Source organism: Anser cygnoides, chromosome 4 (genome assembly GCF_040182565.1).
Source record: "Anser cygnoides isolate HZ-2024a breed goose chromosome 4, Taihu_goose_T2T_genome, whole genome shotgun sequence".
Taxonomy (NCBI): domain Eukaryota; kingdom Metazoa; phylum Chordata; class Aves; order Anseriformes; family Anatidae; genus Anser; species Anser cygnoides.
In genome coordinates, this window is record NC_089876.1 from 8,960,047 (window position 1) to 8,973,418 (window position 13,372).

Sequence of the window (13,372 nt, forward strand, 5' to 3'; positions counted from 1 at the left end):
TCAGACGTTAATCCACAGGTCAGGATCAAGGTTCCTTATGTTCTTAAGTGTGTATTTGTTTTTCATTAGGCTGAGGGGTAAGCCTCATATTCTTCAGGACTTGAAAAAATACATTATCGAGTTAAACTGTGCACCCTAAGAAACACACAAGCTGGAAATCAGTGGGGAAACAAAAAAAATGTTGACAGTAGTAAGGTTAGTGCTGTAGCCTTTGAGAAGGAAGTCTTACTAAATACAGGAATACAGGCCTCCTGAAAACAGTAGGTCTTCAAGAGGAGTGAAACGTTTCACACCTATGCAAAGCCAGTGCAAACACAGAAAGCTTGAAAATTCCTTTTGTAATTGTGTGCACGTGGAAACCCAACAAAATAAGCTAGTTAACTTATTTTAACAAGTTCAAAACATTTATATACATATTCATATAAATATCTAAACAGGCAATAAGCAGAAGAAAATTCATGCAACCTCTTCTCTGTTGGAAAGGTGGAATCAGCCCCCCTGCTCTCCTGACCTGGCGCAGTGTCACAGCCACGCAGGCTGGACCCCCCCAGCCAAAGAGCTGACCCACAATTAATATGCAGAAGGCTCTGATTTTCCTTACATCACCACCACTACATCTATAACTATAAGGATCTATTTTTAGAAACAACTAACTCATTTCAGCTGACATATGATTAATATGCAACATAAGAAAATGTTTAATAGTTTAATGCCTTTAAGCATAATGCAAAATTCTTTACGGATACAAATTAAAACTGCTGCAAACTTTCTGTAACTATACACATTTAAAATTTAAATTGTTACTTTGATCATTTGAGGTCTAATGCTGAAAGATACTGAACATCTTGTAAAAGTTTTGTGCTTGACTTCAACTTCTAAATACTTAGTAGACTTCGAGGATTGTCTCTTCTTCAACTACCATGGAGGCAGAATTTGGCATCCAGTAGTGTTTTATAAAGCAAACTTCTTTAGAGAATAAACTCTACAGAACACCAAAATATCAATAATAAATCCAAATATTAAAGCAGAAGCCTGAATCCTAAAAACTGTAAGTCTGAATCACAAATTTATCTAACCATATTTAGCATTACATCAGTAATGAAAATAATAGATTAGATGAAACTATAATACTTCCTCAAAAGTATGCTAAGGCTACAGTGTACAAATGGATTTCAAAATTAATTGAATTGGCAACAATCTGACTATTTTAAATGCAGTTAATGCAGTTTTTGTTTACTTGCTTTAACTCTAAAATCCTACAAACAAATTAAGGTAAAAACTCGCAATTTCTAAGGAACTCTTTTTCTAAGTCTGTGGAAAATGACATTCAGTATACCAGCAGCTGCCGTCTACTCACAAAGTGTAAAATAAGCTGAACACAACAGTTGAGAGCTGCTGATACAGTTCAAATAGTGTCTTTCTAACGCCAGATTAGAAGTATTTTTACACAATCACTTCACAAAATATTTAATATTAAAATCTAAACATCCATCTAACTCAAACATATTTGTCGCGTTCCCAAAGGGTTAATATTGTCTTGCTTCATTTCTTACATGTAGTAATTTAGCTCTGAACAAAAGCAGCTCCCTGCTGGTTACCTTGGCTAAAGGAAACACAATGAACTGGTAAAAACCAGTTTTATCTCACTGCTGTTGCCTAGGGCTACAGACAAAATGAAGTAAAAAAATTCACATGCAGAGTATTAGGTGCTTATGAAAGATCCAGCAGCGCTGTTGCCTAGTGATTCAGTGAGGAATCAGCATAGGCCAATGAGGTGTACGGGTACTGAATAACATCCCCGATGACTGCTTTACATCTCCTGCAATTCTGTCATACACCCCCATGATTTCCCAGTGGTAAGAATCACTTTCAAGGGAACCTGTCAAAAAAAAAAAAAAAAAGAAAAAAGAAAAAAATTGTCTTAAACAAACAAACACAGCACTTATAGTAAGATTACTATTTTTGCTTTTCCTTTTGGGTGGTGATACTGTTCTAGATTACATGTCTATCCAGTGTGAAATGCTCTTCATATCTAGTAATAATTATAATTACTATTAAGGCATCTTAACAATTAAGGTTATCCTTTAGTTTTGAGACTGCAAATATATGTTACTGAATTGCAAGAAATATGTTAAAGTCCAAAGCAAAATTTATCTTATTATGCTTTTCAAAAGAGCACCCAAAACCATAGCATTTATAATTCGCAACTTTTTCGATAATGCATAAAGATACTGGTTTTTGTGGTTGCTTTTTGTTGTTGTTTGTTTTCCTTCCTTTTTTTTTTTACCATCCACTTTTCCAGTCCTGGGGTGTATTTGTTGTTGCTTTGGTTTTATTTCAGTTTGTTTTGCAGTTACCAGTGCTCTGTTACACAGTAGATTTCCTGACATGAAAGCTGCCTCATTAGCAAGGACTACATTTTGGAAAAGAAGCTACTTCAAAGATAAAGGATCCTTTTCCTCAAAGAAGAAAACGAAATGTCTCCCCATTAAGACGATATGTGTGTTCCACTTTAATGACATTTTTCTTCCATATTAAAATATAATATTCATATTAACAGAGCATATAATACATATTTAGTTGAAGCAAGTGTACAGAGGGAAAGCAGAAGCATTTCAAAAAAATCTTTTCATCTTCAACATCTCTAATCTTAAAAGACACATTTACTGTATAGAAGGATAAACAACATGAACAAAAATACAGGCTTTTTTTTAAAGATAACTCTCAAATTCTTCACTGAGATCAAGCTGTTTGCACTTTATGTTTTGTACCTGGTCTCTGCCATTGATCCATTCTTGATGTTTCAGAGAAAGATAAAATATCTTCATGATGCATGTAGTTTAATGTGCAGTAGGAGTAAAAGTATGTCATGACTCCTACAGTAATTTACTCAGGAAAAGAAGACCAAAACAAGAGAAAAAATACAGGTACCTCCTAATAGTTATACTGCCTTTAAAAATGTACTAATCTTTCAAAGCCCCAGAGAAATACCTATTGTCCAAGGCTGTGTTTCTTTTTACTATTAATACGCAGTTGTCATTTAAGAGGCTGTTTTCATAAGAATGACATGTACAATCCATTTGCTAAGGCATCTAGATGAATTTGTCAGTGTGTGATAGCAGACACTTCTGACACATGAAAAGACATAGTAGGACAGCGTGTTACGTTCTGTCCATGGGACAAAATGGAAGGACTCACTTTTGCCAGTTAGTGGTTAGTCTGAAATATGTAACACTAAAGTGGTATTTTGCCTGTGTACCTATAAACACTCTGATTATTGACGTAAATATTTGTCTTTCTTACAAACCTATTAAATTGTTCACATTTTATTTCATAGTCAGGCAAAGTATGAATGACGTTGTCTCTGACAATGTCCTCAACAAAGGGTATGAACCTTAGAGCAGCATGAGTGTCAGGTGTCTGCATGTTGTAACCATTTCTGAAATAAATAGAATAAACTTGTTTCTGTCCTCAAATCTTGTTCAGTAATACTGGAGAATGAGTGATGTGGCAACACCAAGTACTCCATTTCTCAGGAAACAGGAAACTCTTGGACTACTGCTTGCTTTTTCAGTTTAGGGATTGCCAGAGACTATAGTCCTTAATGAAGCAAGAAAAGCTGAGCAGTGGCCTAGCAGCAAAGTATACCAGTCTTGGAGAGAGAAAAATATAATTATTTTATATAAGAATTATAATTAGATAAAATGGAAACATAGATACAATAGTTGTCTAGTTTTCTACTTGGTTGTTACAGGTGCTGTTCTGGTAAATGATGGCCTTCAAACTGTGACCAGCAATTTTGTCTGCTTCACATGTTTGGCTTCCGCTCAGAAATGTTAAAAAGATCAATTTTCTAAGTGAAAATTACTAAAGAAAGATCTTTTGCAATAATTTTTCAGCAATAATGAATGCCTGGCACATTTTAGAAAGCCTGTTAAGGCACAATTTCTCATTCCACCACACCCATCAGAAATGTCATGGCATTAAATCAAAGGGATTTTGAAGTTACTGCACTTGTATAGGTAAGACAAAGTGTACTACAGTCATGCTTTACAAAATGGATTTTGAGTTTCTTTCTTTCTTTTTTTTTTTTCCTTTAGAAGTTTTATGGTAATTTTAAAACGCCATTACCTGTAAATATGAAAATGAAGCTATTGAAGTGAAGGTTAGTGTAGTTGTCTCTAGATTCTTAATATGATGATAGTAACAAACAAAACTATATATGCCTGAGACAATAATGGAAATTCAGAATTGCCCTTACCTTTAGTGGCACTTCCAAGGCTGTAGTTTGCTGCAGGGATTCCATTGTTCTTTTTACCAATGCTGTAAGGCCAAAAAAGTTGAAAATATACAGTTTTATTTTCCAGTTAAAACTGTTATGTAGTAAAACAAACAAACAAACCATGCTTTATATTCCATTACATAATAGCTGCATTTTTTACAAAAAAATAAATATCTACCCATTTAAATTTATTGAGAATTTTTTTAAAGTTAAATTTCATCTCTTGTGGAAGAGTTCAATTCCTTATTTTAAGTTGAAATTTAGGTGAAAGTTGGAGAATTATTTAACTTATATATTCCATAAACACAAAAGTAAAGCACTGATATACGTTATAAAGAGGTACAGCTTGCCTGACTGCTGCATTTCTCAGCTTTCAAGTTCAGTACAAACAAAAATAACCTTCCCTGTGGGATAGTTGAGCTATCAAGAATCAAAACAATTGAACTTCAGTATGATTTACGTAACTTAACAACTCATCGTGTCATAACCCCATGCTCACTATTACTGTGAAAAATGCCTCTATTATTATTCCAAATCAATCATTTGGGACCTGATTTGTCATCCTTGGTCAGGACAATTAGTGTTTAGCTTGACAAAGATTTCTGCTGCAACAAAATGTGGTTCTAAAAAAATATAATTGAAGAGAGATCCAGTGGATAAATGGCTTTAAAAAGGAGGTAACTTCTGGCTAGTGAAAGTGAAAAGGGAATATTGGGCAGCCCCAGCGAGAAAGTTATTGAGCAAGCTCCATTGCTTTGACAGGATGGCTGCCTACATAATATATGTCATCATGTGCCCCACAGAACTGAGAAATAACAGGGCATGCAATATGTGGTGATAACTACTAGGCTGAAAAACACATGATTGCTTAGAAGGATTCTTTGAAGTTATCCCTGGATGCACATCATGGTTCTTGTGCAGCTGAGGTTAGATGTAAAGAAGCAACGAGAACTCCAAGAAGCAGCATATGGTTGTTGCTCTGGCTGCTGTCGAAACCTTTTCTAATGATGCCAGCACGGAAGAGCAGTATGTGATGTTTTGTGTCACATCTGTGACACCGCGGATGGCTTGGTAATAATGAGGAGGATAACTAACTTCTGCCTGAACAGAAGTGGAGTGCTTCTCCACTCTGTGCTGGCTCACTCAGACTCGGGTGCTAATGAGCTGTCGTAAGGTTTTCCATGAAGTCCAAATTATGCAGTAACTCAAAAGATCAGTGGCTGAAGTGCCAAGGCTGGGGAAAATGAGACATATGTTGACACATGTTGACACCTATAGAGTTGCTTCATGTTGGATTCGAGGTAGTTTATGGTCCGGCATGGGACACAGCATCATTTTTGGAGAGCAGAAACAAACATGACAATCATAACTTGTGAAAGCATAGGGAAGTGTTGGTCTAAATAATTATCCACTTAGAATTCGTTCCAAGTCAAGAAGCTTATCAATACAGCAGTGCTGGACTGCCTCCATCTTGAGAAGCCCAGTCTGAATTTAAACAAGCTGCCAGCTCCAGGAGATCAGCAATGCAGCAGACATCAGGGCACTGTGACCAGGCGGCGTGCCTTCAGAAGGCTAAACGGATTGCTAGGCAGTCCTGGGGTAAACAATTTATCATCGGTAAGTCATGGCTATGACAGAACAAAGCTTTTGTGAGAGCACAGCTTCTGGATTCCGCTCTTACAGAATCACTCGGCTCTGTAGTGTTCCACCAAAGCACTTATGTACAATCTAAGGGCACACTCAACTCTGTACAGCTTGGGTTTTTTGAGCTGTTAGATAAATAAACAGCAATAGACCATCGAGGCAACGGGAGGAACAGCCCTTTTAGATGAAAAGAGCCCCGATGTACAACAAAATAGAGAGTGTGAGTCAGCAGCATTGATTCATGGGCTGAAAGATGTGATAAAAGGTGTGATGTATGATAAAAGGTGCTGCATGCATATGCACTGGATTAGAACAGTTTTCCCCATAGATCTCTAGATCTCCGAATTAGACTAATTCTCTCACATATAACTGTTATCCCCCAAATGGGGTTCACATTGGCCCCGATGGTTGCAACACCTTTCTCTGTTGGTTCATACACTTCTTGTTTTAGAGCATTTGGCATGACCACAATTCTGTTGCATCCTTAACCGTTTTTAACTTTAAAAAGCATGGATTAAAGTAGCCACATCAACATGAACAAACCTAATGGTTCCTCATTCACTTTGACAACCCATTAACCACCTCTCCTTGGATTTGCTTCATTTTCTTCCTCGGTGTTTTTGTTGTTGTTGTTGTTGTTTTTCTGTTTCAGTTCAGCTCCCTGTTCCATTTCTTATGTCACACTGACTTCTCTGTCTCTTCCCAGAGTTTAGTGGGTGGCATGGTAAAACCATTCATTTCAAACAATCTCAAGTGGTTTTGACCGCATTTCAGCCTTTCGAAATCATACCTTTGAAAGTTTCCAAAAGATTTGCCTACACTTTTTTTACAGCAGATTTTGAATTAAAAAATAAATAAATATAAAATGATAACTGAAATGTCAAGAAAAAGCAGCTGTATTACCATTCCTGTTCAATAGTCTGCTAAGACAGTAAACAACGAAGAAGGAAGCATTTAAATTAATGGCTGGTTTTGCACAAAAATAAATAGGTAAACTGACTGAATACATTGAGGCTGGAAATTAAAAGTTCTAGATTTCAGAAAGAGGAAATTCTGGAACAGTCTCCCAGTGGGAGTAATTTTTCATATGGAGATGATCATTTATAAAAGAGACCATATGGTGTGGTGATATGTAATCACAGGAGAGATCCCCTTTAGTCCTATGTACATAATGTCTGATTCTCCCTCTACGCTCTCAGATCTCCTGAAAAACTCTCCTCTCTGAGTGCTCAAAATAAAGTATCCAGGCATACACAATTGTATTATATATACACAATTGTCTCATATACTTTACAGAATAAAAACACGATGTTTAAATAGATCTGTCCCTACCACCCCTAATTTTTTGTCTCTTTAAAGATTTATATTGGAGGCTTTCGGGGGAATGATTATTTATGTTCTGTCAAGTACCTAGAATATCTAGGGCACATTAATTATTAATTTTAAAATGTTCCTTTGCAGTCAGCCATATACTGCAGTGGCATCTGTTAAATGCTGTTCTCCCAACCTTTGCAACTTCTCTCTCAAACCCCATAGTCAGCAATTATGGGATTTGTTGGTTATGCTTATTCTGGAAGGTTTTGTAAGTATGTCATTTTAAAATATTATATATATTTCTTATTTACTCCCCTGATATTAATGACAGCAAAGTAAAGACATCACAGAGGAGCTAAAATTGTAATACATATTAGATTTTTCTCAATACTAGCCACAATAAATGTGCTTATTGAAAGAGTTGTGAATAGGAGCAAAGAAAAGGCATGTGTGCCTGCTGTGGAACAAAACCTTGTTTGTCTCTATCCAAGTGAAGACATTTTTCAAGCTCATTCACCTATGAAATTATGACTCCAGAAGCAAGTCAAAGCTGGCCAGACATATGATCTATGGAATAGGGATTTTTACAAATTAAAGGCTATCTAGAGGCATTTTAAGCATCAGTGTCTTTCCAGTTAGAAAAAGGCAGCTCGGAGAACACAAAATGTTACTACCTTGTGATGACCAGTTCGTTCTTTTGTTCTTCTGTTACTTGAATCCCTCTTTGAACATGTGCACTTTTTTCATGCAGCTGCTTCAGTATTCATTAAGTGAGAAAATGTAGCAGAATAAAATGAAATTTTGTGGACTTTGAATGAGCCAAAAATTTCTGCTGGCAGATTTTATTTTTTTTATAAATCTAAGCTATTGTTCTTACATGACAATAATCTTAACTGATCTTAAGCTTAAAACAAGTGGGCTTAGTTTAATTTAATTTTTTTCTTAGGTTGGTCCTTTTGGTGTTCTTACTCTTCAAGTAAGTATTTCACCTGAAATATTTTATACCCAGTAAAATCTGAAAAAAAAATTTAACTGTATGCTTTACAGATATGAAATATAAGAAAGGATGCAGAGATGAATTTCTTTACTTCTATCAATAATGTGTAGTTGTAAATGAGTTCTAAAAAAAAAAAAACTTTAAAAATTACTCTAATTCATTGTGATATTGAGCAGTACAATACGAAGTACTGAAACATATTTCTATAAAAATATGAAAAATACATTATTTCAAGTAGCAAGTGGCTTTCATTTAATTGTACTTCTCACTAATGGATGCATTTAAGCAAGCATAGTGCCAAGGAACATTCCACAGTAATCACCAGTGACGAAGTTTACCTTTCAAATCCAACAGGTATATATGGAATATATATCAGAAGCCAGATCTTACAGTTGCATCTGTGGGTATCCCCGTACCATAAAAAAAAATAAAATCTACATTTCTCTGCCCCTAGGTGTATTCCCCCTTTTAGCAGTCACGTATTCAGAATAATCCAAGGGCAAACAGGCATTTCTAACTGAGTGTGGAGAGGTAGTCTCAGAAATGGGTAGTCTCCCACAAAAGGAAAAATTGGGTTCTGCAATTCCTGAGCACTTTTCTGAAGTCCCTGTGAAGACTCACAGTTTGATTTGAGCACCGTCTGTCTACCTGATTACACAGATTTCAGAACTCCGAGATGCTGAGCCCCCTCAGATCCAAGAGCCCAGTTTTTGCCATTCCCAAAATACCATCTCTCTTTCTGCTTCCTGGGTTGCTTGAAAGCTCAGGATGTGAGGAAGCCAGACAGGCAAGCTGGCTAGAAACCAGGCAGATTATTGATGGTAAAACTGACAATCTTCTGTCAAAACCAAACCAATTGCTGCCAAATGTTTTGATTTGATCTTTCCAGGCACCCTCCAATAGAAAATGAAGATTTTTATAAAGCTCTTTTGCTGTCCTTTTCTTGCACTATTTAGGGAATTTCAAGAACTGAGTCAGTGAATATGCTGGACCTTTGTTGAAAATTAGACAGTTCGGAGCAGCATGTGCTTTATTGTATTTCAGTGTATGTCAAAGCTTGGACACTCAAAGCTTCATTATAAACAGAGAATGTTTTGCCTTGTCCTGTCAGAGTGAACAGTATGCATGCTATGAAACTGTGGGTGCTGGAGTCTGAGGAAAGTATTCCCCCGATACATAGATAAAAGCCAGCAACTTACATGCAGCATTTTGTGGAAAAGATGTTATAAAAAGAAAAGAAAAAGAAAAAGAACACCTTATTGCTTGCCCCTTGTTTATCAAAGTCAAAAGATTCAGAATAATATGAAAAGTACTGAAAAGTCTTGTTCTGACCTATGAAGTCCTAAGCAGGACCAGAGGAAGCACTGGCATGATGATTGCTTGGTGGCAACACTCAGCCTCTACTCATATATTTGCCGTTGCTTTCCCGAAAAAGTAGATCAGAATCATGACTGGAATCAGAATGCAAATACACTGAATACTAGGCCAGTGCTTTCTTGGATCACACTGAACGCAGAAGAATAACACACCTGTGGTTTTAATCTGTGGTCGATTAAAGCCATCACACCCTGCTCTTTATCTTTAAGTTCATGCCTTTACCTTTCCGAAGCTTGGTGATTGTACAACTGAGATTTCTCTCTGGGTCATTAAGCCCATTCTCAGGGTGGGATCTGCAAGTCAGCAGATTCTGTAATTTAAAGCTTCTGAATGGGCAAAAAGCCCCATTAGATATGGAAAGATGAAGCTGACAGCTAAAGAATATCAGCAAATAAAAATAAGAAGAGTAAGGACTTTACAGAGAGAGAGAGAACTTGGGGTAATGGGATGAAAATCATATCTGGACTTTGAAAGCACTGAAGTGAATGAGAAGCCCACATCCTTCTGCCACTCCTCTTTAAACTCATACTAAATTTGTTACCTCAGTTAACAGCTCCTGAAATAACTGGAAAAGATTGGAAAAAAGTCTTCCTATTTAGTTTCATCTGAAAGGAATCTGGGTCACCTGCTCTCAGACTGCTCTGTGATGTGAACCCCAACCATTCACACTGTGGACTGGGGACAATAGGGAGGTTTGCTTCCTACTCACACTTCTCACTGGAAGCTACCTGCTAATTGAGATGCACCCTTCCTCTGCCTATTTGGGTCATGCAAAATCCTCATTAATGACACTGAAGGAAGAGCCAGCTTTGGTCACTTTTAAGTGCGCTATCAGTTCTTCTACCAGCAGCAGAACTAATCACTGCTTAAAAGAAGGCAGCGTTCAATGTCTTAGGTTGGTCTTCAGTGTTCAGGACAAGATGTTTTATCACTCTTCTGTTCTGAGGTATGTTGAGTATATCTGAAAATTACTGTATTGCAGAATTTTCTTTTTCTCTTTGCCTTTTAGGGCAAAGTAGAGACAAACTTCAAAACCAATCTTCAATCAGTAGAATGAAACAAACTTCCACATTGAATTCTGAAGGCTTGGCAGCCCTGTGTTAAGAGCAAGGGTGATTTCCAAGGTATCTCAGACCTCTAGACTGCATAGCACAAGTTGTTTAAATATAGCAGAGCAGTCAAGGATTTGGCAGCTGGGATCTGCTACATACTGAGAAGGGTATTTATGATGACCAGTGATTCCCAACCTCTGACTCCCACCACGGTTCAAATTCAGCAGCAGACAGTCCTTCTCACAGATGAAACTACCCTCAGTCAGCTAGCTAGTGGTATCTCGCATCTTTGAGGAATGGCATGTACTAGCTTCTGATGAGTTTCTACCCATACAGCAGAACTCTATTAAGGAGAATTAAAATACAACACTGTTTTCAAATGATTGATAATTTCTGAAGTAAAACATTCTGCTGGTCATTTCATTCTTTTTGAAGTTTCTTACATGGTAATCAAGTGTTTTCTCTGTTTTACTGGAAAATTATTGATTTTGCTGAATTTACTACAAATTCACACTAATAACAGATCAGAATTTGATCTGATGAGTGCAGAATCTGTGAGTTTCTATACTTAAAAGCAATCGTGAATGATTTTCATCTTTTGGGTATAATAATACCCAAATATATACTTAATAATTAATGCAAATTGATCATAGAAACATAGTATCACCAAGGTTGGAAAAGACCTTCAAGATCACCAAGTCCACCCATTAATCTGACCTACCAAGTCCCATCACTAAACCATGTCACTTAGTGCCATGTCCACACATCTCTTAAACACCTCCAAGGATGGAGACTCCACCACCAGTGCTTGACCACCCTGTCCATGAAAAAATTCTTCCTAATATTCAATCTAAACCTCCGCTGGCATAACTTGGGGATGTTTCCTTGTGTCCTATCACTTTTCACCTGAGAAGAGACCAACAACCTCGCTGCAGCCTTCTTTCAGATAGTTGTAGAGAGTGATGAAGTGCCCCCTCAGCCTCATTTTCTCCTGATTAAACAACCCCAGTTCCCTCAGTTGCTCCTCATAAGTCTTGCTTTCTAGTCCCTTCACCAGATTCATTGCTCATCTCTGTACATGCTTAGGCAACTCAATGTTCTTGTAGTGAGGGACCATAGTCCTGCTGGCCACACTATTTCTGTTGCAGGTTAGGATGCCATTGGCCTTCCTGGCCACCTGGACATGCTGCTGGATCATGTTCAGATGGCTGTCAACCAGCACCTCCAGGTCTTTTTCTGCTGGGCAACTTCCCAGCCACTCCTCCCCAAGCCTATACTGCTGCATGGGGTTGTTAAAACTGCAGGACTCAGCACTTACCCTATTTAAAGTCATGTGACTGGTACTCAACCCGTCAATGTAGCTTATCCGGATCCATCTGCAAAGCCTTCCTTCAGGCAGAACAGGAGTCCCACCTAACTTGGTATCAGCCACAGACTTACCGAGAGTGCACTTGATCCCTTCATCCAGATCATTGATGAAAACGTTAAACAAAACTGATCCCAATGTTGGTGTAAAATACGAAAATGAAAATCATTCTATGCTGTCTTATTGATCCCATTCAATGTACTATACTTCCAAACTCTGAAACTACAGCACTTTTAGACATTGGCCTTTTCAGAGTAGATACTGCAATCTCTGGTAAATTGAATAGTGTGTTGTTGTTTTTCTAAATTCAAAACAGATCTGAACACCTGTATTCAAAGGTCAAATGTTAATATATGAAACTAAAGCATTACAATTCCCCCAATATATTGAACTTAAATATTTCCCAGATTCTTTGTTTTGATTAGATGGTGGTTTAATGTTCTCATTATGAACCAATACTCACAAGAGGAACGTATGATGAAATGAGACAGATGGCAAATTGTACCAATTAAATGAATGCAACACAGGAAGTTGAAATTGTTATTTAGATACTTAGGTTATAATGCAATATATTTCTTATATTGGTTAGTTTAAAATATTCATGACCTTATGATAATTGTTTTAGCCAAAAATATTGTTCAGCTTCAAACTAGACCAAAGTTTGTGAATTAACATTTGGTACCTACAGTAATGACTCCACTACTTACTGGAGAAGAGACTCAACAGTCCCATATGTGCCCTCATTTGCTAGCTAAATTTGTACCAGATGTGGAGACAAACTCTAGCTTAGGAAATAATGTCTGGAAGTAAGCCAGATGAGAGGATTAAAATGTAGGCAGGAACTTTTACTAACCCTTAACCTCGAAAGTTCCACCATAAGATTCTCTTCATATAGAAGAGCCGTAAATTAACTTAGAAATTACCATACCTTACATTCTCACATTAAGATTTCATACCTCTTTATGTAACAGGCCCCAGTGATAAGTGTTTAGGAAGTTACTTCCCAAGACATTTTTTTCAAACTGGTTTATTTCCTTCTACAACCCTTGAAACCTTGGAGAAAGTATTATTGTTTACTTTTATGGTTATATGCTATATTAATTCTTGTTGTCTAAGCAGCAGATGATCTTTGAAGGTCCCTGCCAACTGAACTATTCTATTCTAGCCTAGTCTAGTCTAGTCTAAAGATACCTCAAGTTATTGTGGAAACAGAGAGACGGGGGGAAAGAGAAAAAGATTACATTTACCTGAAAATTCCTGGATTTGAGAATCTTCTACTTCAAACAACAACTCATCATGAATCTGAGCAATTAACCTGAAAAAATTCAGACTTTAGATAA

The 13,372-nt window shown here is 37.0% G+C and overlaps 1 protein-coding gene across 4 annotated transcripts in view; it reads right to left on the reverse strand.

The window, feature by feature from the left end:
- Nucleotides 1-510: 510 nt before the first annotated feature.
- The window catches only part of POLN (DNA polymerase nu), a 110,638-nt gene continuing 97,776 nt past the window's right edge, over nt 511-13,372 (reverse strand). For all 4 annotated transcript variants that reach the window (XM_066995606.1, XM_066995602.1, XM_066995601.1 and 1 more), the window contains 3 exons: nt 13,280-13,347; nt 4,262-4,323; nt 511-1,879 (listed from right to left, as the gene is read on the reverse strand). In XM_066995606.1, the coding sequence (XP_066851707.1) occupies nt 1,811-1,879; nt 4,262-4,323; nt 13,280-13,347 (199 nt within the window). In that variant the 3' untranslated portion in view covers nt 511-1,810. The remainder of the gene's footprint in view (nt 1,880-4,261; nt 4,324-13,279; nt 13,348-13,372) is intronic.